Raw genomic sequence first — 26,456 nt, forward strand, 5'->3', positions numbered from 1 at the left:
TTTTTGTCTTTAGAAACATACGCACAATAACTGTCTTATGTCTCGAGGGTCTCGAGTCTTAAACTAAAAAGAGATTTTATTCGTAATTTAAGACGTGAGACACAAGACAGTTATTGTGCGTTAAAATTATAAGTCAACCATTTTGCTTAGGCCCTTGATCTCTTGGCTGTTTGATGATCCAGCACCTCAACGAATGCAGAATTTGAACCCACTTGTCAGTCGAATCACGATTTAGCCATGACCGGCCGTCTTTGATATAACATCTCGTCGGTCTCTGATTATCATATATTCCCGCGCATTCCCGCGTAGCTGACGTAATAGCAGTTGCTTCGCATGTTTGTCGACGGAGCGGAGGTGGAGACAGATGAGAATAGACGGAGCTGGCGAACACTGCGAACAGTAACGTCGTACGTGAAGACGAGAAAGTGCTTTACGGTGCTTTAGTGCAATACAGTGCATCTGCTATAGTTGAGAAAAACGCTGTAAATAACTCAGTTATCGTTACTTGGTGTCGAATCATAACCACGCAACATGTCCTTTTCGTCCCGTGATACTGTCGCTTTATCGAGACAGGAGGCGTTCAAGGACTTTTCTTACTTCGATGAGGAGACTGTGCCCGCAGTGAGTACGAACGATACCAACTGTACCAGCTATCAGCTCTCTCTCTCTCTCTCTCTCTCTCTCTCTCTCTCTCTCTCTCTCTTTCTTTGAGATTTACAATGTTACCATTTACCGATGTACAGTCTGTTCTCTAATTGTATCATGCGATCGTCATGCAGAATATCTCGTGCTTCATCAACAATAGATAATTATTTTCTAAAGATACACATTTACTCGACAACTTTTTTTATCGCAACATCGTAAGAATTAAAAAAATACAATTCTAATACTTTAGCTACACAGGAAGGAGAAAATAGGCCTAGAAAAAATAATTATGTACGTATGTATAAGAGGCGTAAATCTATGTTTATTTAATATTTTTTTCATTTATTATATATAATTTAATTTAAAAATGATTTCTTACATTTACGTAAGTACACAGCGTCAGCAACACATGACATTACTTTTTTTCTGTGATGTTTTTCATGCTTGTAACGCATTCGATTGTGATATCAATGCTATACTAAAATGTACGAATTTATAAAGGCAGACTAATATGCAATACTCGTTTTTAAATTAACATTACTCCGATGGAAATATGTATATTAAGACTTTTAATTTAGGTAGAACTTTTGTAAAAAGCATGCGTCAGCTACAATTAATGAAAGTCTTTAAAATGTATATCCAACTTTTATATTAATAAAAGAATACAAAGTGGGAAAAGGAGAAAGTTTAAGAACGTAGTATACACAATATTAAAAATATCATGAAATTTAATGTATTTTCAAGTTACACATTAAATTTAATATACATTAAATTTTATGTATCGATAAGTGAAAATCTTGTGCATGAAATTAATGCACTTTTAGTGCACTTTTGACAACATTAAATTTACATTAAATGTACATTAAATGTTTTTTTAATGTATCTGCTTGAAATTTGTTTTTGTTACTTTTTATTAAATTCTGCTGCCGATTTTTAACAGTGTAATAATGTGGAATACGCGCGCGCGAATTAAATTACAGAAACAGTAATGAATAACACATTGAATATAAGAACAAACTCGTTTGCTATATGTGCTAATCAAAATATAACTAAATACAATTCATATTTTTACGATTATATATAAAAAATAAAATGATATTATTGCACTTGAACAATAAAAAACAAAATTTATCTTACGTAATTATATCTTTTTGTATAATTAAGTTTGTAAATTCTTGTATAATCTTGTATAATTTCTCTCGACTTGACAAATTTTATGCTGTGACTTGTATAATTATCAATAATGATTTATAATTGTTCATTTAAATGTCTTTCTTAAGTGATTGCAATCAATTATCTAGTAGAAACTCTCATATTGTCGAGCGTCATAATATATACATATATAATGAAAATACGATCGAGACAATTAACATTGTTATGCTCAATGAAATTTGCACTTCTGCAGATATAATAGACGCGATGACTAACGAGAAATTACTGTAGTTAATATATTGCCAGTCGACCGCAGTGGTAATGTCGAAAATTTCAAACACTGTCGTTGCGTTTTGAATTTGTATACCGATGATTTACATACGAACATTGACAAGCATTTACGTATGATTTGTTCAAAAAATTAACAAATCTGCATCGTCGTAAATACTGACATATGTCGTATTGTACTCGTTTCAGAATGTTCACAAACCGATTCCGTTGCAACCATTAAAAGCGACATCCGCCATCATTCTCACTGGATACATTCCTGAAAATGCGTCGAGGTATACACTTAAAAATATTTGCCTCAAACTAAGCGCCATTTATAAATCGTGATTTGTTATTTTTATACCACATGAATAGTATGGAAACAATAATTATTGAATTATGATTTATTTGTCAGTGAGAAGCAGATTTTTCGGAAAAAAAATGAAAGAACGCTAATTATCACGAATCAGTGTTTTATTTGATGTAAAAGTAATTTAATTTTCTTTAATGTAAAAAATGTTATTTTTCGACTAAAAATGGCGTAAATTCGCTTAATATAATTATATTAGGTTTTCGCTGAATTTGATATGCAAGGCTGCTGGAAATATTGCTCTGCATTTTAATCCACGACTAGACAGGGGATATATTGTCAGAAACACGAAAATACGTGGATCCTGGGAGGATGAAGAAACCTGTTCGCCTGCAAGCCTAAGCGGTTGTATTTTCCGCCGAAACACCTATATACACCTTATGATTTTCTGTACGAATGATGCATTTCAGGTAAGAAAATATAAAAAATATCTTAAAATACACAAAAGCCCCGCTATTTACCTACAGTTGGTTCTTATATTTTTTGCTTTTATATTGACAGACAAATTGGTCTAATCATTATTGAGAAAGTCCGTTATGTTAACGTAAACTTGGGTTAAACAGTTAACGTGTGTACTTTACAATCAAATATGATAAAATATTCCTTTATATTTTAATTTATATTTACATATAAAATAGAAACATGTTTTTCGATTATTTGACATTATGCACATTTTTATGCACAGAAAAACAAAATTAATTGAATATATAATTAAAAAACATACAATTTGCAATGTACAAATTGTCCACTTCCTATTTAGCAATTAAATACAAATTAATTTAATATATCTTCAATATTTATTTTATATTTCTTTCTTAATCTTTTATTTTTATTGTATTGCATTTTTACATTCTTGGCACAATCTTCCGATATATCTTGCAAAATATTTCGATAATATTACTAAAATGTTTTGTGCTACATAAAATATACATACTTGTGTACATAAAATATACAAGTATTAAATACTATCCTTTTCGTTTATAAGTCAATAAATAAATAGAACATGAGCAAATGGTTATTCTTACTTCTTGTGATATTAGTTATCGTTGCAACATAACATCCCCGTCGTCTTCATCGGGGATGTTATGTTGCAACGATAACTAATATTTTATAAATTAATTCTAATTGTGCCATTTTTAGATTTTATTTTTTTTTATTCAGATTGCGGTAAATGGTGAACACTTCTGTGCCTTTTACTACAGAATGCCTCTTGAAGATATAACAGCTGTCGAAGTTAACGGAACCATCGAGGATGTTAGGATTCGTCAGCTTAATTTATTTGTATACCCAGATCCTAATATCTGCAGGCCATCTAGAACATTAGTCCTGACGATTGAAGAACCGCTTGTGGATTTTCTAGTAAAATTTACTATATTATTCATATAAAATTCAAAAAATTGCTATACGTATATTTCCCGATAGACACATTGTGCAAATCTTGCACAACAATGGCATCATAAATTAACGAAAATTTTGCAATAATTGCGTTAAGATAATTATAACGCAGTAATTTTATTGAAATAAAATTTGGAAATAATACTTGTCAAAAATTAGACAGATCCAAATTTGAGGTATAAATATTTTACAATTACTTTTGAAGAACCTTTTGATTCTTTATCTAAAACCGAGTTTAAAACGTTACCATGCTAAATGTATAATATTTTATGCTGCAATATTTCTACATTATAATTTAGTAATATTTTTGTAAACATGTATATGAATTAATTATAGTTCTAAATGTTTTTATACATAATACAGTTAAAATATTTTTTAATTATTAAATAATTTCTTTCTACATTTATTTTGCAAATAAATACTATTAAATATACCATTAAAATAATTCGCCACATCGCGCGTCGTCGTAGTTTTATCGAAATACTATTTCAAAATTACCTGCAACAAACAGTAACCAATATTTTATAAAAGATCCATATTTTTACTATTTTTGTAAATATACCTACATAATTGCAAATTATAATTTTTTATGCAACGTTTCGTCATATGATTTAATAAATGTTGTCTTATAGGACTAAGGGAGTTACCAAACGAAAAAGATAAAATGCTAACAGTCTACTAGATAATTTTTACTTAAATAATACACAATCAATTTGCATATTATTTATTTCATTTTAAATATGTATACGCGAGAGATGTATTCCAAAACTTTTGGAAATCGCGCCGCGCGACAAATCGTTTGATTTAAAGTTTAAAATGGGAACATAATTAAAATGTTTTCTTCTTACAGGACGTTCCAATTACCGTGGATATTGGCAGTGAATTTCACGTCGGTTCTCGTTTATTCATTGCCGGAAGATTAAAATTACTGCCACACTCGTGAGCATTTAATATTGTAATTTAATTAATAAGTGTGCACTTTTTTTCAAGTTTATTCACGCGACAAAATATATATAATGATCTTTCGCAGATTTTATGTGAATCTACAGAAGGGTAAGACCATTTATCCTCATCCCGTTATACCGCTGCATTTAAATCCGCGTTTTTTATATGGCAGCAGCGCGCCATATGTTGTCATGAATTGTTGGAACAATGGCGCATGGGGTCACGAGGAGCGACATCAAGGCCACTTATCCTGGATGCCGGGTCGCGACTTTTTACTCACGTAAGATTTTTGCGACTGAAACTTCTAATGAAAAGTTTTCTTTATATAATTTTTTAAAATTTCTATATAAATTTCAATTTTTTAAAAATTCCTTTCTATTATAATTTTACAACAACTTGTTCGAAAATCTCTCAGATTTTTTTATACGAATCGAAACACTTTTCAAAAATACTAAAAAAGTACATTCTTCCTAGAATTTTTTATATTTGTATGTGATTTTTTTTTAATATTCTCAAATTTCTAGAGTATGTATATAAAATTTCCATAAGAATTTATACGAAGAAAATATTGTTATAAAATATTGATTTTATATCAGTTTCCGTAACGACAGATATCTGTACTCAATAGCATTCGTTGCGAATACGAGGGATATACAATATGGCTGGGTAATAAGATGATCGGTGAATTTAAACACAGACTGCAATCATCGATCGTGGACACTCTACGAATCTCTGGTGACATTGTCCTTTATCAACTTAGTATGAGCTACGCTTGAACAATTGATGAATTGTAACCAACATAATAATTTAAAAAAATAAAATGAACGCGAATGTTAAAGCATGAAAGATGGTAAGATTTTATTTAGTTCTTTATGAACGCTAAATACAACGCTAATTTATATTATAATATCGTCAATATACTGTTAGATTGTAATTCTAGAAGATCCATATTTTTTATGACCCAATCAAAGGCTGGATCTTTCTGAAACTATCCCAATGCTGAGACGTTCTTGAATACTTCTTAATAATCTATTTATATATATGTATGTTTGCATTTGTATATGTTACGAAAGATATTTATTCACGAGAATAAATCAATATATTGCATAACAATTCAGACTTATTTATATATCGTGTATATATTAGGTTATCGATATATTCGAATGACTTAGAAATACCTTCATATAATGAATTAGCCTATGCATACTATTGCCATTGTCGCTAAAATCAAACAGAACAACGCGAAAGCTATGCGATCGATGGCTGTGCCCGCGAGAATCCATTCCAGTTGCGTAGTGTTCTTCGTTGGCGAGATTATATTCTGTCGATCTCCGTCATCCGAAATGTTTGACGTTGAATTGGTAGTGGACTCCTCTGTAAGTTTGCCACGTAATTCCTGACTTGGCATAGGCCGTCGCGATTCGATCTGAAATAATTATCAATAATAATAAGAGTGTGTTTGCGCGCGCGGGCGTGTGCGTGCGTGCGTGCGTGTGTGATATAGAATTAAATTTTATATTGTACATAAATTTTTACATCAAAGATAAACTGCAAAAATACATAAAAAATGAGGATTCTAATAAAAAAAGAGTTTGAAATAAATAATTTAGAAATAAAAGAGATAAAGAGAGAGAGAGAGAGAGAAAATTGTAAATTATATATGCATTTTTTATAATATATGAAATTTTTAATTGTAAAACGTTAATTACCACACTTATGAGATCGGAGAGTCCTAATAGTTTTCCGGGCCAGCTTAATAAGCATAGCCTAATATTTCTTGGAAGTGGTTTGCAGTAAACTCTTTTCGACATATTGATTACCACTATCGATAGTATCAACGATATTGTTTCTAGACAAAGACAGCCACTATAAAAGTAAACTGTAAAGATAAACATTAGGTAAATTAATAATAATTTATTTTGCTATTTTTACAGGGCAAAATTGTAAAATTTTTGCTTAATTTACTCATTGTCAGAGAAATAGTATATAAATATTTTTATCTGATTGCATGTAATGCATGAAAGAAAAATATATATACATGTACACATATACACATAATACAATTATATTTATTAAAATTAAGTATTATTAGATTTAAATATTAAATTTTAAATACAAATTACATTTGATTACCAATAAATTTCGAAATTAAACTTTAAAAACTATATTTTCTTGTTGCAAAAGTAGCTTATTTTTTTTGTCTGTTATTTATTTTCTTCAAAATATATAACTGATAATAATTGAAGGTTTTAAAGGAATTGGACTTTTCCATTAGTCTACCTATGAGCGGAGGAGTCGCAGTTAATGGTACTTTAAAGCCGAGGAAGCCTAAAAATACGGCGATGATTAATATAGTACAGGCCGCAACACTGATCTTCATTTCGCTTTGAGGTGGTAACCAAAACGTGACCAGAACCAGGAAAACTATGGCTGAAAGCAAAGTTCATATATCGTAAATATCATAGACTGGATTAGATTCAGACCCGAGCTGTGATAAGTTTACATTTTCGACTAATCTCACCACAGTCGCTTAACTTAGGAAAGATCGTGCTAGAGATCTTCGTAACCTAAGCTACTGCCAAATTCTTTCTTATATTATTGTGTAAAATTTATGAAATTATATTATTTTGTAAGACAATGTTACAGAGTGTTTCAAATTTAAATGTCAAAACTTGGAGAGCGCGTGAGGGATCGATAAATTGAGAAAAAAAGTTCTCTTCAAAGCCTAGATCTCATTTTCGCTTCATTTTTCTGCAAAAAATTGCAGAAATAGGAAACGTAAGTTTTTCATTGTTTTACTTATTTATTACTCATAAAAAAATGAAAACTTTTTTGTTTTTTAATTTTTTTACTTTTCAAAACAAAACGAAAACGAATAAATTACAAAAAGATCTTTTTTTCTTATATCAGTTTGTTTATTTCTTCTTCCCCTCCGCTTCCGAAGAATTGACGAGATACTCAAAGTCAAGATACTCTGTAGAATAAATATTTCACAGATATAGGTTTTTATCTAAAAAATGTTTGAAATAAGATTCGTATTTTTAAGGAATAGGCTAAAATAAAAAATATAATTCATGCAATTAGATTTCTATAATAATTTTACATTTTTAAGTATTTAGTAAAAATTAGTGAAAAATCGATAATTTGCGAGATATTTTTCCAATTGGTGTACAAGTCCAACATGTATAAACATAAAATATAAAACAACTTAACTTAACAGTTAAAAAGTGTTATTCATTATTATATTTTATGTCGAAATATTTCTAAATAAAATATGAATTAATTATTCCTAAATTATTGATTCTTCTATGACTTTATCAGAACATTTTTATATGCAAAATAATTAGGAAAATTGAATTATAATAGAAAAAAAATTATAATTTATTTTATAAAGTATCGACATCGACATCTTATGATAATGAGGCAATAATATGATGATAAGCATATTGTAAGACATTGTCGCATGTTTCATATTTCCACTTACAAAGTATAAAAGTTTTATTTATAACGTTATTTCTTCAACGTATTTCTTAAAATGAGAAATAATTGAAATATTATGAATTATGAGCAATTAAAACAATGCTTGCTCTCACTTTGTATAGAATAAGACCACTATTGGGATTAGTGTTGTTATCCAAACAATAAATAGTACACACCGGCAGCAGGCATTAGCAATACACTGCAATACAGTGCCGAGTTCCGTTTTAAAGTCATCTTGAAATTTAGATTGATGTATGGTTCCGGGCAACAAGAGTACATGACTGCTTCACGCGATTTGCTCAGGTCCATTAATTTCCACTCCGCATTTTTCACATACATATGTTCCTGTTATAAATTGCTAATATCTTAATATCATTACATATAATATTATATATAACGATGCATCTAATAAATTATAAAAGATTTGATATTTTATATTTTATACATAGAGTAAAGCAGGAGGGGATTACGAAGATACCACGATACGATCTACTCTACACTACACTTTGGGTAGTAGGACCAAGCTACTAGTCAAAACTGAAAAATAAAATGCTATTTTATAATTCCCCCTTTTCTCCTCCTAGATGTTGTATATTGTGTCTATTAGGTACGTATCTGTTAAAGCTTTCATTCGATTGATAGAGAACGCGTATAAATAAAGATTTAAACACCTGAATTTTGCAATGTGTTTCTTTTTTCCTGAGGAAATTGCAACATGTCATTTTCATTTCGTACAAAATAGAATATAAATGTAATATTTTCATACCATGTTTTCGGTCTCGCTCAATCGCATATCAATTTGCTCGCCGTGGTACGTCCAGGAGCCGAATGTCATATTGCAAACCTGAGTATCAAAGGGCCAAAGACGAAGATCTAACTCGCAAAGTCCGATAAATTGCGCGGGTGGCACCCATAACACTTGACCAGTACTAAAGATGATGCAGGCTGTGTCACCATAATGCTCGACTGTACCCGCAGTTCCGCTGATTAAAATGTATACATCGAATAATTCAATACGATTTTGGATTAAGTATTGGATAAAAAATTCAAATCAAATCAAATGAAATTATTCAAATAGCTTAACATGAAAGTGTTGAAATGAGTTCTTTGAATAATTTAAAACAGGCTGATGATCGATTCCGTTTGATTGAATATTAAAAGAAGAAAATATTTCAGTAAAATTAATATTTTTCGCAAACACACGGAAAATAAAGAGCTTCTGTTTGTTCAAATTTATATTGCACATACTTTAATATATTGTCTAACTTTATATTTAGTTTTAAAAAGAGATAATGTCAGACCTAAAAGAACTAATCGCGAAAAATCTATTAAAATTTTGTTGGTAGAATACATCTTCAGATTTGAATAATTTACGATTCGAAATTCGTTATTGGATATTCGGAAAAATTCGGAACGAGCTATTTTAGATCAGATACTTTTCTCTTGAAAGAACTGAGATAGAGGATTATGTACCTGTGGTACAACAGAATGTCTGGTTGCCATACCTCGTGGCTTCCTACGTGAATATGTTTCACATTGCCATATTTTGCAGGATCCCACTTGAGTTTTTCATCTGTCCACATCTAGATATCAAATAGAATTAAATGATATTGGTTGGAAAATCTATCAATCTATCTATGTATTTTGATGAAAGAGCTCGCGTTTGTGATCTTTATTATTAAATCTGCATTAAACGTAAAATGTTAAACTTCACATACGTGAGTAGCCCATCCGTTAACTGTGACGGTAGACTTGAAGTCATTCTGAAAATCGAATGAAAATAAGTCAGTTTTAAAATCACAAAGATAAAAACTGTATTCACTATACACGTTATTTTAATATCGCGCATACTTGCCACATCGACATAAAGCAGAGTAATGTCGAATTTGACCACCGTAGTATTAAAGTGTTGCGTCGGCCGGGCAAATTTGTCATATTTTACGAATAGATCCTGCTTCAGCCGATCGGTCCAGGTCTGATTCCACATGAGGGACCCTGTTAATCACCGAGGGACAATGTCGGAAGCTGTAATCTCGTTAATTACGTGAGATACGATAACTCGCGTCTCGCCCGTGTTTACCGCTTGGTGAGATGATCTCACAAGCGGTACTATAAGTCATCGTGATAATGATTTAAAGACTCTATTCGTTTCAATTACACCCTCTGTATTTTATATTTTACTATACTTTTTTTCAAAGTAAAATTCTGCAATCAATTCAAATTTTCTATTAACGAAGATATCGACGATGGCTTATTACCTTATAACCGCGACAACGAGCGATAAATTCAAATTTTAGTTATACATATAATTATACATATAACCTACTTAAGTAAGTTTTATTAAAACACCTACTTAAAATTAGCTTAAAGAGATGATATACAATAATTAATAATAGAATTAGGATCGCGATATGTTTACGATATTGTATAATACAATTTAAAACGTGTAAGGCACGCAATGCAATGGACGGTCAAAGTAAGAGATTTTAGTATTAAAATAATATTTTTTTCTATAAATTTTTCTTTACGTACAAATTCTAATTCTTTCGAACTGTGTACCGTTACTTTCGGTTTCAAACACAGTTTTTAAATTAAATCAGAAAAGTAATATCACAGAATTAAATTGACGAATCAATTTAATATTACAGATGTTAACTAGCATCTCTAAAATCTCCCACCTCAAAAAAGGTAAAAAATCTGTTGAAAAAATATTATCTCGACACACGGTGTGAATTAAAATTAGAAATTAAAATTTTATGTAAAATCACAAAATAATATTATTTCAGCATTAGGATCTTGTTTTGACCATATATTATGGCATTTTTATCTTCAAAGAGATGATATTGTTAATTATTCTGATTCTCTAGAATTTAATCTGCAAAAAGCTTTTTTTATAATTCTTCGTAACTCTAAAACTATTCGAAATTTTTGTTAATAAAAAAATAACATGAGATTAAAAGTTAAAAAAATCTTGTCATTTTTGTGAAACGTTTCGTATACCTATTTAATTTTAAACGCACAAATGCATAACGAGATACTGATAAAATAAATAAAATAAAATTATTAAAATTTGTTATCTCTTTTCTTCTTTCTTTTTTGCGTTCCTACTGCATCTCATCTATTATAATTTACATTTTAATAATAATTCATATTTCAATTATATAATTAAGTTATATTTATGCACCGAGTGAAAAACATTTTATATTTGTAATTATAATTGCATTATAAAATAATTATGGTTAAGTGTCCTCCATTTTACAGTTATTTATACTGCAATGATATTAGTAATAATAACTTTGTGTTTATAGTTATTGTTCTGCCTAGGAAAAATTGTTACTATAAATTATGATAATTTCAAATAATGATATATGCTAAAATATCAAGATATAGATGATAAAAGTAAAATGAACATTTTTATATAGAAAATAAAGTCACAATTATTGAAATACTGGGACTCATTTATTCCTCTAATTTGCTTTGAATGATAGTACAAGTGGATGAATGACGACAATCTGTAGTCACTGGTAAGGAAGCGTAAACGTCTGCAGAGAATATTTCTATTGTCATAGATATACTTTGTCGATGTAATTTCAACAAAATAAGATACAACATTGTATAGATAAGTCAATGATGTTAGGAACCAAGACTCTCTAAAAACACACATATTATATAAACCAAACAAATTATATTGGTGAATTATTACAGTAGCGACCTTCCATGTGTTGACGATATTAATCGATATTTTGTTTATTAAAAAATATGAAACGGAATTGTGCGATCACACATATTGGCAAACAACGAAAATATATATAGATCGCAATTCCATCCATATTTTATATGCAATTAACCTACGAAAATATGTGTGTGTGTGTGTGTGTGTGTGTGTGTGTGTGTGTGTGTGTGTGTGTGTGTGTGTGTGTGTGTGTGTGTGTGTGTGCAATTATATTCACAAAATATTTTGCAATAACTTAAAATATTAACGATAAATATTTCTAATATTAATATATTATGGAAAAAGCTTTCGTTAGTCATATTTGTTTTATTTATTTAAATATTATGGATTATTATTTCAGAATCATTATTACTTTCAAATATCAACATGATATCTTTTATAGATGATACTATATTGTATTGTATATTGTACTGCTTGTACTAATTTAACTAAACGTTTAGTTAACTAAACGTGTAATTAAATTTCTTTAGTTCAATTATGTATTTAACTTGAATACTTGAGCCAAAGAACTTTAATCCGTATTAAAATATTTAATAAAGTTAATAATAACTTTTTTTCTTAATTTTGAATATTTGAATATTAAAGTACAATATATTGGATAATTATATTGTATTTTGTTTATATTAAGTTTTTTTAATATCAAAACATGATAATGTGAAAAACTAATCTTATATTAACAAAATAGCGTGTATAAAAGTTTTGTATTTAAAATTCCGACATATTATTACTTGTGTAAAAAAAAAAAAAAAATTAAAAAACATTAAGATTTACTACAAACAATAAAATCTCAAAATATTCTTTAAATTTTAATATTGATTCCTAAAATATATCAACGTCATTCTCTCTCCCTCTCTTTTTTTCTTTTTTTCTCCCTCTCCTTCGACTTATTTTAACGTTTTTCCATCTGTTATCATGTAATAAAATATTTTTGTTTTTATATATAATAAAAAATAATTATATGGTATTTGACGTAAATTTAAATTATATCAATACGTTGCGCAATTAGAAGGATCAATTGTTTTAAACTAAACGAGATCAATTATATGCATTAAGAAAAAATAATTATTGACTTGAATAAATTTTTCAACTTGTTTAAATTTCTTCAGTCCAAATGTATGTATATTCAAGTCAAATATATATACTAAATATGTTGAACTAAAGAAATTTAACCAAGATGAAAAATTTAATTAAACTTTTTCTTTGTGTAACTAATGCGTGGTTTACTTTTAAATAACAATACTTTGAGCAAATGAGATTATCAATTAAATTAGTAAAATTTAGTAAAAATCATTGATTTTATATTTTCATATTTGCATGTCACATTTCGTAAAACGCGAAAATATTGTATACTGCAGGTATATGTATATTCTGCGTGTTACAGCACAGGGATTTTAGATGAAATTTGTAAGCGCAATCTCGCTGCTACTTACTTTCCGTGCTGCTTGCATATAACACTATGCTGCTGAATAAAATAAGCGTGATCGCCGTGTAGACGGTACAAGAAAGCCGCATCGCGAGTTGAAGTGCGAACCGTCGTCGAATTGACACTGACTACGTGAGAATCACGATACGTCGGTATCATCACAGACAAGAGCGGCAAGAAGGGGCTACCATAGATTTAAGTAGTTAACAACCTGTTGAATAGACATTTCGTCGCCTACCGCTGATCAATGAAACGCAATGACTTTGACCTCTTTACATCATCGTACGTACTCCGATATTATTTAGAGCCAATTTTTTTCACTTGTACGCTGTATATAAACTCCAGTGCTTACCTTTTGCAATTCGTTAAATGACTCTCTGATTTTTCAAAACGAAAAATGTCGCGAAATGACTGCGTCAGACAATCCTTTTAACTACTATGTTCTCAATTATATTAAAAGATTATTTTTCCCTCGGTAATAATATTACGGCATATCAGCATTTGTTCCATTTTTCAATGTTCAATGATACACATTTTTGTAATTAATTGTACAATTTAATTCTTAATTAATCCTTCGCCTACAGAAGCACCTACTTGTCCTCTATGGCGATCGAGACGAAATAACTGTAAAATAAATCTATTTACCTATCTTCTCTCTCTAAAAGAAGTGCTAGAAGAGACTCTTTCCCGTTTCTCCAGCGAGCCATTGTAAAAGATCTATGTATCACTGCATGCCGAATATGTCGAGTCTCGCACAGACTCACATGTGATTTTTTTTTTTTAATAAGTAATCATTTTGCTAATTACTTATGAAAAATGTTATTTTGATCAGAACAACGTTGCTTTAAAAGATTTTGACAAATTGGCGCTTTCATATTTAATAATACTGAAAAATGAACCAGAAGGCGGCAGAAGATGAAATTCTCATTTAAAGGATTATAAGAAATAAAATATCCAACAGACTTTAATTACAATGTTGATTATAGATATTTTCAATTTTTCAGATTTTTTTCAACATTTTAAGGTAAAAAAAAATGGCGTTAGATGCGACAGTGTCAGTATCTAGTGAGGAATTACCGAAAAGACGTGTTTATAGGAGATCAAGTTAAATTCAATTTTTTGAGTGAAAAAACTCATTTAACTCCGATAGAAAATTAAAAGTGCTCAAAGTACATTATTGTGTTTTGCAAATCGATATTATCAACTATTCCGTTGATAGTCGCAATAAATGCTCACGGTAATTCCTTTCTACGACGCGTATTTTAATTACATATCATGCAAATTAAATAAAATAAATTTGCTTAAAACCGCCAAAAATCACGAGAGAGAAAATTCGTTAAAAAATTTAGAATTAAATTTTTTCCTCAAATGTGAAAAGTCTGTCCAAGAAAGTTTGTCTATTCTTTTTTCACTTGTAAAAATGTGTGTGTGTGTGTGTGTGTGTGTGTACGCGCACGCTCAAATAAATTAAGAGATAAATTGAAATTGGGAATTCTAAACAGAAAACAATCGCGTTATTACGACTATGAAAGTTTACTTGTAAAGAATAAACTAAGACAACACATTTCTTTAATGGCACTTACTGACAAAACGTTTTAATAGCCATTTTATTAAATATAATTAAATATCCTGTAGCAAAAATATTCAAAAACCCATCCTGTCTAATATTTAAAATTAAATCGAGCTGAATATATTTTTCAGTCTAGAAAGTTATTTAATTATATAAAAATAATGGACTTGTTACAAATTAACATTTAAAAAGCTATGAGAATTGTTAAGTATGTACGCAAATGCAATTTAAACTTTGTTTTATAAAAACTATAGTACAACAAGATGATTTAATATAAGATATCGTTGAGAAAATGATTTAAGGGGTGAAATAGAACAGGAAAGGTTCTATAAAAATAATGTCGGTAATATTTAATGAAATAAGTGGCATCGAAGAAACTTTTACTGATGCAAAGTGGTATCATATATAGATCTCGTTACTCCGTTACATCCTGCAGTAACAAGTATGAATTACGTGCGTTTATGCAACAGTCCGCTCGATGTCGGCAATAGAGAGGCGATCTTTACGCTAATATTAAACTTGAATACGAGCTTATGCAACGAAGCACGATGGCACCGATCTCCTTTTGCGCAGACAAGCTCTTCCACCTAAGGGATAACTAATACATATGGGCTTTTCTTGCTTCTCATATCGCGCTTTACCCTACAGAAGGAGACATTAATCCATAAAACGTTTTTTTACATTTTTAATACATTATAATTCAGAAACTAAATATCTAAAGTGGCTCAAAGTTTTTATTAAATAGATTACTCTTATGTGGAATTATTATAGAAAAATAATTTTTATATCAAGAATATAATTTTATATCATTTTGAAATTATTTTTGTTATTTTATTACAAGATGCCTTGAATTGCTAACATGTTTGAAGAAAGCTATAGCATTTTTGTAGAACTCTCCAATTTTTTTTTATACTATTGTGTCTTAATAATTAAAAACCTACAAAATTTAAATTCTACTACAAAAAACTTTATTTATAATTGAAAATTATACATATTTCTATTTGCTCTGTTTTAAAGCTTAAATCGCAAGAAACCTTCCATTTTGAATTGCTTATAACTTGAAAATAATTAGTGCCTCATTATTTCAAGGAAAAATAAATTGGATAAAGAATTTGTCATTAAAAGGACATCAACTTCTTTGAAGCGTTGCATAAATAACTTTTTTATATTCAACTCTGAAAAGAAGCAGTTGTAAAATCGTATTAATTATTTACAACACAATATTAAAATGTCACGCTAATACCAAAATGACACATACAATTTTTGAAATAATTATTTATTAATATATTATTATAATTAATTATTTTTTAAATATCCACATTGCATGACACCTTGCGTTAAACTTTAGTATTTAATATTTAATATGCAAGTTAAAATAAATAAGCATTAAAAAAATAATGATTATGTTTGCTATAAATTATCTCTTGAAAAAAAGAAACAATTATTTTTGTACTAGAAACAAATGTAACTTTAATCGAAACTGACATTGCTTCTCTACGAGAATCATATGTAGCAATGTATTGCAATGTTGCGCGTGCGTAATGTGTGTGTGTGTCTACAGCGTTGAACATACATTTTTTATAAGTAAATTCACTTTGCTTCTCGCCAACAATTAAAAATATGTAAAAATACCAAAGAAAAAATAAATTTACGTCGCGAAACTTACGTGCGAAATACAACGATGCTGTGTATGCGTGAGTGGGTTAAAAGTTAAAAGCTCTGACGTACTTTCTCACCCAAAACTCTCGCAATATCTCGAATTAGTTGTGCGGAAACAAGTTCGCGCGTAATGCATTTTACGTGCTTTCCAACTTCTCCAGTATATAAATCGTTATTCAAAAATTAAAGTTGACGTAAATCAAACGTCGCCGCGTCGTCCAACTTAACTCCTAAGCGCAAAGTCTTTCCGTCATGTCGAGGCAATCTACAGTATGGCGACAGTACAAACGTATTTTTCATCGCTTCCACGAGAAGAAGTAGAATCGTGTAAAAATAGTCAGACTATCGGTAAAGCGTTCTACCTGTTGCACCTCATTCACGAAACACCCTCGTCAAAGCGTGACGTACATACGCTCAGTGAAGGACCGCAACGGTTCCCACTGCACAGTTGGGCGAGGGACGTCTCGAGAGATGTCCCTTAAGACGTTCTCTTGAGAGTTTTGAGAGATGTCCTTAGGACGTCCTCTCGGTCCTCTGATGTATGTGTTAGCTCGGCTCGCTCGGGTTGTTGTTGTTGTTGTTGTTGTTGTTGTTGTTTCTATGCGCCATCGCGTGCACATAGACAAGCGATATAAATGTGTAGTAGATGGGAGCAGGGGATAAAGAAAGAAAAGAGAGAAGGCTCGGCAAGATCAGCTTCGACATTGTTACCAACAGATCCTTTCGTATCCGCCCCTATGATTATTATTTGCCAAGAGAGTCATAAATAACAAAAGAGATTACGCGTAGGTCGGTAGCCGGTAGCAGCCGGTGGTGATGGTGTAATTGAATCAAAATAATGTAGAGGTATCGTGTTGTACGCTCCGGCCAATCATAACTCAGGTGAGACCATCTCTCCTCCTCGTCGTCGTCGTCATCGTCGTCGTCATCGTCGTCGTCGTCGTCGTCGTCGTCGTCGTCGTCGTCGTCGTCGTCGTCGTCGTCGTCGTCGTCGTCGTCGTCGTCGTCGTCGACGTCGTCGTAGAGTAGAGTAGACTAAAGGAGTTGAGGTGGGGAAGAGGGAAATATGCGCGCCGAGGGTGTCCTATAAAGGGTGTCATCGTCAACCCCGGACACCCATTCCACCACCGACCATCACACCGCCGCGCCGCGCGCGAACCACGTCGCCGCGCTGCCACCGCCGCTATACTGGCCGCTATCTTTTCATTTCGAAATCAATCGTGCAGATTTCTCTATCTCCCGATCGCCCTGCGCATCGAGAGGTCCAACGACTGTTAAAATGGTGAGTGTTTTGTCATTATTGCTTTTGTGGAGTGAGTGCTTCACCGCACAGGGATATGCGCGGTGATCGCCGCGTTTCGTCAATTGTACTTGCATGACTATGGATTGATTCATCTCAACTATCGTCGCTTCGTTTGGACAAGAAGATGTAATCGGCGAAATCGAATAATCCGTCCGTCTAATATTTACTCATACTACTCGTTTTAACTTTTACACGTCACGTCTGATTAAAACTATTTAAATTATTATTTCATCGTAATTTTAATACTTTAATGTACGCGAATTATTATTATTTTTATTAATTGATAATTTACGAATGTTTTCTGGTATAAATTTTTGTTTAAATTCTTTTTTTATTTAATTTTTAATTTTTTTTTTTATAGAATTTTGTAACTTTTAGGAAATTTCTCAAATTTTTTGTATAGGAATTGGAATCTTAGTTTTTAGAAATGTTGGACAAATCTACCTTTTTTTCTAAAATTCTTCACATGCGTGTAAATTCTGAAATATTCTAAAATTCTAAGAAGAAAATTTTTGAAGAAACCTAAACTTTGCAGACGTGAGATATCGTAAATTCAAAATATAAAAAATTCTTAAACATATTATGAGATATTATGAAAAAAATTTGTACGACAAGTTGTTAATTAATATTTGTATAATTTGTCACATTAGAAAAATAAAGAGAAGAAAAAGGAAGAAATTTTCAATTCCATTATAGCTTTGTCACTAAATAAATAAAGAACGATTTTTATATGGCAGAGAAAATTTTTTTTCCGAAATATTAAAGATTCGATCGGTTGAAAGATTCAAGTTTCTTTTCTAAACTTTTTGTTTCAAATGGACGATGCACGCATTAGCAATTTATTAGTATTATTTTGAAAAGGAAGTTAAAAAAACTTGTTTATTGAAGAAAAAATGTTGAAATTGATTATTCAGAATAATAAAAATTATTCCTAAAATATATTATTCTACCTTTGACTTTACTTGATAAATACGAGATTTATAGTGATGTAACGTGAATGCATTCGCACTCTCGACAATTGCACTGAAAATAAAAATACGCAGAAAGATTTTACAAAGGTGGTGGATTTCCCGTGTCACCGAGCTTGTCGTCAGTCTTCGTGGTAAATCCTCTGTTGCTTCTCTACGTGATTTTCCGCCTTCGTGCAATATTAAGATATACTTTCCTATTATTTCAGCTAATTTCCATTTTCATTCAACTATCTTACCGCGTGTGGACTCATATTTTCTCGCTATTGTCGAGTGACGCGGCGAATCTCGTGTGTGTACCTTTTCAGTTTCCATAAATTTATCGACTTAATTTTCTCGGACGGATTTACCGCGGCACCTGCTTGTTTTTCTAAACATTTTTGTTACGTTGTCTTCAGATCTAAAGTAATATTAATTTATTAGTTTGCAGCTGAAAAATTTTAGCAACGACGTTGTGCTGCCATTATACTTGATTACGTTCTAAAGATACCGAGATAATAGTACATCTTCAGTCCATTTTCGAGGAGTGAAATTGAATGAATGGTGTGATGAGGATTCATATCTGACAAATTTTTTTTACGATATTAACTTTATTCAATTACTTTTTAAAATGCATCTGTTCTGTATTTCGATAATGCGATAATGTTTACAGAACGAAAATCACATTTATGATATTAATATTTAATGATAAATTCTTCAACCAATTTAATTCTTTTTCCATTGAAATATTGGATAGAGATTATAATTTATTGTAACTTTCATTATTTATTGTAACATAATCTTTGACGAGTAATACTTTTACAACTAAATATTACAAATTGTAATATTATTGAAATTTATTTCCAATTAATTAAAAATTGGGTAATTTTATTGTTTTGTATTTGTAATTTTTAAATATCATATCAATATATACGTATAAATATTATAAAAAAGAGATTTCAAAACTCTCTTTAAAACATGCATCAAATATTTTATAGTCTTAATTAAATCTCTATATTTTTTATAAAACAATAAGAGCAAGAAAACACAATAAATCTTGTTGAAAATGTTAATACAAATTTTTATTCTTTCTTAATAATTAAATAAAATTAAAAGCGCTAAATATTATCACGTTAATTCATCGTGTTAATTCGTCGTGTACGAGTCTTCGCAATTATATATTTCATTATTAAAAATTACGATTTTGATACTTATCATATTTCCAAGGTTTTACAAAAAAATTTCCTTTTAAATTATTAATTATTAAATCAATAAAATTGTTAATTTTATTATAAATTAAATTAAATGAATAATTAATTTAATTATAAATCAATTATTAATTTTTATTAGAGTGAATATTTTTATTAGAGTGAAAGTATCAACTTGAAGGTAACTGAAGAATCTGCCATTAATCGTTAACGCGATAATGCCGTGCATATATCTAGTGTAACGCAACGAGATGCGAGCTCGGCGGCGCGCGGCGCGCGGCGTGTAGAAGAACCCGAGTACTAATATTGATACAATGCAATCTACGCCAAGTAACAATGAAGGTCAGTTAATTAAGAAGAGAATACGCCCATCCAGGTTCACATTAATACTCGTTTGTCTTAAGACGCGGTAAATCTACAGAGTTTTTAACAATACGCGGTAACAAGTTTGTGGGTGACGTGATTATGAAGGGCAGTCGTGTACAGGGTTAATTAAAGTAATATAAGGCACACCACATTAATCTTGCTCAGTACGGCGTGGTATTGTTAAACAGAGGATATTAATACAGATAACAAGACGCCGATATAATTTATTGCGTGACGCACGCACGCATCGGACGACGCGACGCGACGCGACGCGACGCGACGCTCCTGTTGCACTACATGGTTGCATTCTAGTCAGTTTTGGCAAATCAATTACGCATTGCCGGATAAAGTCACTCGGCAAATTGGCAAATTTCTAATCTAAGTTACGCTTGGATTTGTAGACACGAATATGTGGTATTCACGTGAATTTATACATGTAGTAATTACATTTTGTGTATGACGTGTAGTGTGAAAAAAGAATTGTTAATTAGACTAAATTTCTTCAGTCTAATTATTTAAGTAATGTATGGATTATGATAAGATAGATTATGCACGCACGCGCGCGCGCGCACACACACACACACACACACACACACACACACACACACACGTTTTCATCAATCTTGGATCGCAGATCGCACTTTGGACTTTTAACGCGATGGCATTCTTCTGCAATTGGATGCTCGTGTCTTCCTCGATATTGACTCCATTGAAGGATGACGGTAGCCTAAGGATCTTTAAGGAATCGCCGAACGAATTCGAATACGTAATAAAGAGACGCGGCATCGATGAGCGTAAAGAAGACACCGATCCTAAAGAGAGACGTGGCACCATGGGTTCCTCCTTCATTAGATTCGGACGCAGCCAGTCTGCTTTTAATGACGTCGACAATTCCGTCGTCGACGGAGAAACTGATTCAAAGGTCAGCAGACACCCCCGATGGAAGTCACCGGACATCGTCATCAGATTCGGTCGGTCCAACTTCAAAGCTGTTAACAACGAACAACCCAAACGCGGGCGAAACGATCTCAATTTCATCAGGTAATCTATTCTATCTTTATTTTTCCTTTTTTATCTCTTAAGATAAAAGTCACGTATATATGCATTTTCGTATTTTTAAATAATGTCTACACGGAAAAGACACTTTTGTCGAGGTATATAAAAATTAGACCGAGTACACTTTTAAAAATGATTGAAGAGATTTCTTGCAAAAATCAAACAGGTCCAAAAAGTTGAATTTTTTCAGGAAACAAAAACTGTCATTATCAAATCGTTTGTTGTGTAAATAAGGTATTTTGTTTCCTGACATATAATAAGTATATTATAAAAACAAAGTTGTAAACTTTGATTAATCTCAAGACTTTAAATTTATTAATTATTAAAATAATTATAAAAAAACAAAGATTCTCTAGATTTTTTGTTTGATTGTTTTAGCAGAAATTTTTTTGTTTAGAGAAGAAGATGCTATTATTGCTGTCCATTTTGTACAATAACTTTACTAATACTCAATCCTTTAAGTGGAAAACTCTACGATTACATTCGCCAAAATGTTGTTCAATTCGATTTAAAGTTATAAATTATTTATTATTAGAATGTTATTTATAAAAAACAATGTGTAACGACGCTGCATCATGACTGTAACTCGAAGCGAAACAGGAATGATATAAGGAATGATGTAGTCTCACGAGAATAAAATTAAAAAATTTAGTTTTGTTTAAATAAACACATTGTTTTGTTATAAAAATATATATTTATACAAAATAAAGAGAAAACATTGCAGAAAATGTGCAAGTGTACGTAGGGGCACATAATCCTTTCCCATATGTAAACTACATGTAGTATTGAAAATCCATGTAAATATGTAATGCAGAGTATAACTTAGCAGTAAAACTACAATTATTTATGAAACTACTTTGATATGAAAGGATGCAATAGGCCCGAAGCATCAGAACGTTTAAGAGATTGCATTAGCAACATTATATGTTTAATTATTGTTCAATTTTGCACTCAACTCAAAGTGTACAGCTGAATAAAATTTACGATGTGATATTATTATACTCAAAGAATAATTTAACGTCATAACCTAGATGTTTAAAACAGAATTTGTTTGATTTTTATAGGAAACCTTCATTATGTTAACCATCAAAATTATTATGTAGAACGCTAAAATATGATGATAATGCTGTAAAAAGTTTTGACAAATTTTGAGAGCATTAATATAATTATTATTCAATATTATTATCAGACTTGCATTGGAGAAAAAGCTGTTAATTTTAGTTTTTTAGTATGTGTCTCTAATTTGAACAGGCGTTGCATGCCTCAAAAGTACGCTGCTTTTTCGGTGTAAAAAACGGTGTAGAATTTCGGCGTAGAAAATAATATTAAAGCATTGTTACGTCAGGTTACAGCTAGTATAATTGTATAATACTGATTATACTTTTTAAAAAAATTACAAGTATTAACAGCCCTCCGTAATTTCGTGCTACGCATGATAAAGACGACAAAACGACGCAGGTGTACTGCGTAACGTATAACCGTAAAGTATCCGGACAAATGCGACATTATTATTTATCGTAACATTACCGAAATGACACACGCGCAAAAGGTATGACGGAAAGTACGTCGGCGACGCGTAATACTTGTAACACGTTCTTAGAAAATACTCTAAAGGAGAGAAATGGACGGTGACGCAAAGGCATAACGGATTCACTAGAGACTCGTATTCGCCCATTGTTGCCGTCTTCCTGCGTCACGATACCGGAAAGTTCAGGCACACGCACGCATACACACACACACACATGTGATCATTTTTCCCAGTTATATTTAATGCATTATCTCCCTTTTATCTAAATTACTCCGCGATATTCTAAAAAGCAATGCGCGTTTCTGCGACTCGAATACAATATCGAGAGTAGGAATATTTGGTTGCGCAGAATGATTTGACGTTAGTCGATAAGCTCTAGGATATGAAAAAATAAATAAGAATAAATAAAAAGAAATGTTGCTCTTTTTTATATATAAAGTTTTGTGCAAAAAAAAAAGAGTCGTACTATTACTCAGATAAGCAAATTGCGAATAAATTATACAATCATAGAAACTATTATATACCTATCGAGAACTCTTTTTATCCGATTTCATGGATTAATCAATTGCTATAAGATGCATTATCGTAGAAAATATAGGACACGTGTATTTACTAATGCAGAATAATGAAGAAAGGAATACGAAGCTGCATGCAAAATTACTCTAATTTTTTTCCATGTACAATGCACAATAGGGTCCATAAATTTGGAGATGAAAGTAATATATAATGAAAGAAACATTTAAAATTTTTTAAAATTTTAAATAGGATTTTTAACAGAGTTATAATACACTGCTTTTTAAGAAGTTGCTTTTTTTCCTTTATATAAAAATTTTTAAGTTACTGCAATGTAAATGGACGAATTTATCTATGAAGATATAAGTAAAAGTGTGTATCGTTGAAAGATTTAAATGAATAAATAAATTTTATTTAAAATAGGTTTGGTCGAAACATACAAGTTGTGCCGGCCGATCTCGATCTATCTGCAGTGTGTTCGGCGCTTGTATCGAACGGAGTGGTCAACGACGCGGAATTACACCCGGACATATCAAGGTTGCTCCGTCTTTGCAACGGTCTAAACAAGATAACCGGCGAGATCAGTTTGAACGCTTCAGGGTGCCAGGACGGCCCGTGCCGTCATGAGTGAACCGGCCTGTCGCTCGCTGTTGATCGAACTCGTCCGAGATCCGAGATCGTCCCACACGGATTTGTCCTGCGGATTCGATGCCGGATGTCAACGAGGATTCGTAATCGCTCCAGTTTGCCAAACCGATTACACCGCCACGACTGAATTGCATTTGGCTTTGAGATGACGGCCGGATATCGCGTTACTATCAGCGCGGATTTGTACTTAAGCGGAACTCTCGCGCAACTTGTTAAAAAAAAAAAAAAAATGATCGAAAATAATTGCCTGCTCGTCTGTTGCAATATTACGAAAGAACAATGACATTTATTTTAAAGAAGTTTGCTTCAATTGTTTCTTTCTTCGTCAAGTTAAACAAGTCACGCTTCCCCATAGAGAATATTACTAAGTATTCTAGCAACAATAACATTGCTGAAATATTACATCACATGTTCTGTATGGATAATTTATTATTTGTGTTATTAATTATACAAATATTTCCCATACAGCAGCGAGAAGTATGATAATCAATTATTTATTTATAAAGCTAGAGCATTAAACTAAATCTCTTGTGTACCTTTTTTCCCCTATTTCTTTGATAAGCGCTAAATATAGTGTACAGACTTGTTTTTTTTTTTTTTTTTTTTAAGAAATAATTTAATAGCTTCAATTTTTTAATTTTATTAAACTCTAAATATACATTATGTGCACTCGTAAGCTGATAGCAAATACCGAGCCGTGAATCTCATGTCGGATACCGCGCTGTACATCCACCTGCCTCATTATTTATTCAATGTACATACAAACCTGATGATTTATCATTCCGAAACACCATCGATGTAATCGCAGATTCGTATTGTAATTGTAATTATGCGCATTTTTTCTGTCGGGTCCGCAGACAACGAATTACCGCTAACAACGAATTTAGTTGAATGCTAAAAATATATATCATCGTATTCAAATACATAAGCATAAAATAAAAGTGTCGTTATTGGAATATCTAAGCAAATATGCATTAAAAACAGCTAATTACCAATCTTTAAATTTTTAGACAAAGTATTACTGAAAAAAATATTATTGTATCACATATAATATTTTTAGATTGAGGTATATTTTTAATCGATTATCTATACGACATTTCTTTATTTCACAACCTTTTGTTATCTTTTGTACAACTTGGTGATTTTATTCTTTCAAGAAGTTAAAGTCTTAAAGATAATGTTTTACGAAGAACTGAATTATTCAAAAAACCAAAAAAAAACAAAATTATTATGAAAAATTTTTAAAGAACCAAAGTATAACTGCGGATTTACCAAATATAACGCAAAATACAATACATATATAACGTTTTAGCAATATTGTAAAAATATTGTAAAGTTACTGCAACATTATTATGCAATCTTTTGAGCTGTCTGGGAAGTGTATTTCTTTTTTTTAGTTTATCACTATTATGCAATTTTGTTTCTAATATTCATAAATTCACAATTCATTCTAAAATAGTATCTAAAAAATTATATTTTAAAGTTTCCTTTGGTCTTTTTTTGCACAACTACTCAATTTTGTTAAACATCGTGGTGACTTATAAAAATTATTATTGACAAGTTATTTTTATATTGTTGAGTTTTTATACGTCAATTTATACGCGATTTTCATGAATTTGTCATGTGCATTCCGGTACAGTCAACCAAATTCGTTGTAAGCTTCGCACGTTGAATAAATAATATGATCGACCGTTGGATTCAGCCCAAGCTTACGATAAGTACTATAAGGATTTGTCATAGTGTTAAAACGTATACGTCACATTATCCGCAGTAGTCTACGCTATTCTAATGTATGTATGTAAATTTAATACGTAACTACATATAATTAAAAAGAAACAAAGTGGCTGGATGTGAGCTCGTCTCTGTATAATTCACCTATCCAACCTAATGTTTTATTAATCGCACGTTGTTTTCTAATAAATTAAAAGTGTAAACTTTTCTTTCTTTTTTCTTTTTTTTTTAATGATTATGAAGAAGCCTGTATCTTTATCGTGCACCTTGCCCAAATAGTTGAATTATTGCCTAAAAATATTCAAATAGTTTTGTCTCAAAGTTAAAAAGTTATACTCGATTTGCGAGAAATCGATGCATGGTCATGCTGTTATTTAATTTTAGCAGAGTATTTGAAACTCTGTCGGTATCGCATTGTCTTCTATACTAACAAAACAAACGATGTTTATGTTAATGAATTACTCGTCACGTACCAATAATTTCCATATTTATCACGTTTTCTCTGTTACTATGATAA

The 26,456-nt window shown here is 30.9% G+C and overlaps 3 protein-coding genes across 7 annotated transcripts; 2 read left to right on the forward strand and 1 right to left on the reverse strand.

The window, feature by feature from the left end:
* The first annotated feature begins 325 nt into the window (after positions 1-325).
* LOC105195085 (galectin-4) lies at positions 326-5,885 on the forward strand. 4 transcript variants are annotated; one of them, XM_039449690.1, is made up of 7 exons: positions 326-621; positions 2,275-2,360; positions 2,634-2,844; positions 3,596-3,793; positions 4,680-4,768; positions 4,860-5,054; positions 5,371-5,885. In XM_039449690.1, exons 1-7 carry the CDS (start codon positions 532-534, stop codon positions 5,450-5,452), a joined length of 951 nt encoding a protein of 316 aa, XP_039305624.1. In that variant the 5' UTR covers positions 326-531; the 3' UTR covers positions 5,453-5,885. The 4 variants fall into 4 exon arrangements, with proteins under 4 accessions (XP_039305624.1, XP_039305625.1, XP_011158616.1 ...); XM_011160314.3 differs by having other exon boundaries at positions 327-621; positions 5,386-5,885; XM_011160312.3 differs by having other exon boundaries at positions 328-621; positions 5,403-5,885.
* Positions 5,613-13,585, reverse strand: LOC105195084 (acetylcholine receptor subunit alpha-like 1). 2 transcript variants are annotated; one of them, XM_026133481.2, is made up of 9 exons: positions 13,418-13,585; positions 10,110-10,249; positions 9,973-10,017; positions 9,728-9,837; positions 9,021-9,237; positions 8,431-8,599; positions 7,055-7,204; positions 6,484-6,653; positions 5,613-6,200 (listed from the first exon to the last, which is right to left on the reverse strand). In XM_026133481.2, the coding sequence occupies exons 1-9, from the start codon at positions 13,497-13,499 to the stop codon at positions 5,967-5,969; spliced, it is 1,317 nt and encodes a 438-aa protein (XP_025989266.1). In that variant the 5' UTR covers positions 13,500-13,585; the 3' UTR covers positions 5,613-5,966. The 2 variants fall into 2 exon arrangements, with proteins under 2 accessions (XP_025989266.1, XP_011158613.2); XM_011160311.3 differs by lacking the exon at positions 13,418-13,585 and having other exon boundaries at positions 10,106-10,249.
* A 4,086-nt stretch (positions 13,586-17,671) lies between these two features.
* On the forward strand, positions 17,672-26,062 carry LOC105195083 (FMRFamide-related peptides). Its single transcript, XM_011160309.3, has 3 exons — positions 17,672-17,921; positions 21,098-21,504; positions 23,984-26,062. Exons 1-3 carry the CDS (start codon positions 17,919-17,921, stop codon positions 24,189-24,191), a joined length of 618 nt encoding a protein of 205 aa, XP_011158611.1. The 5' UTR covers positions 17,672-17,918; the 3' UTR covers positions 24,192-26,062.
* The last annotated feature ends 394 nt before the right edge of the window (positions 26,063-26,456 follow it).

Source organism: Solenopsis invicta, chromosome 5 (genome assembly GCF_016802725.1).
Source record: "Solenopsis invicta isolate M01_SB chromosome 5, UNIL_Sinv_3.0, whole genome shotgun sequence".
Taxonomy (NCBI): domain Eukaryota; kingdom Metazoa; phylum Arthropoda; class Insecta; order Hymenoptera; family Formicidae; genus Solenopsis; species Solenopsis invicta.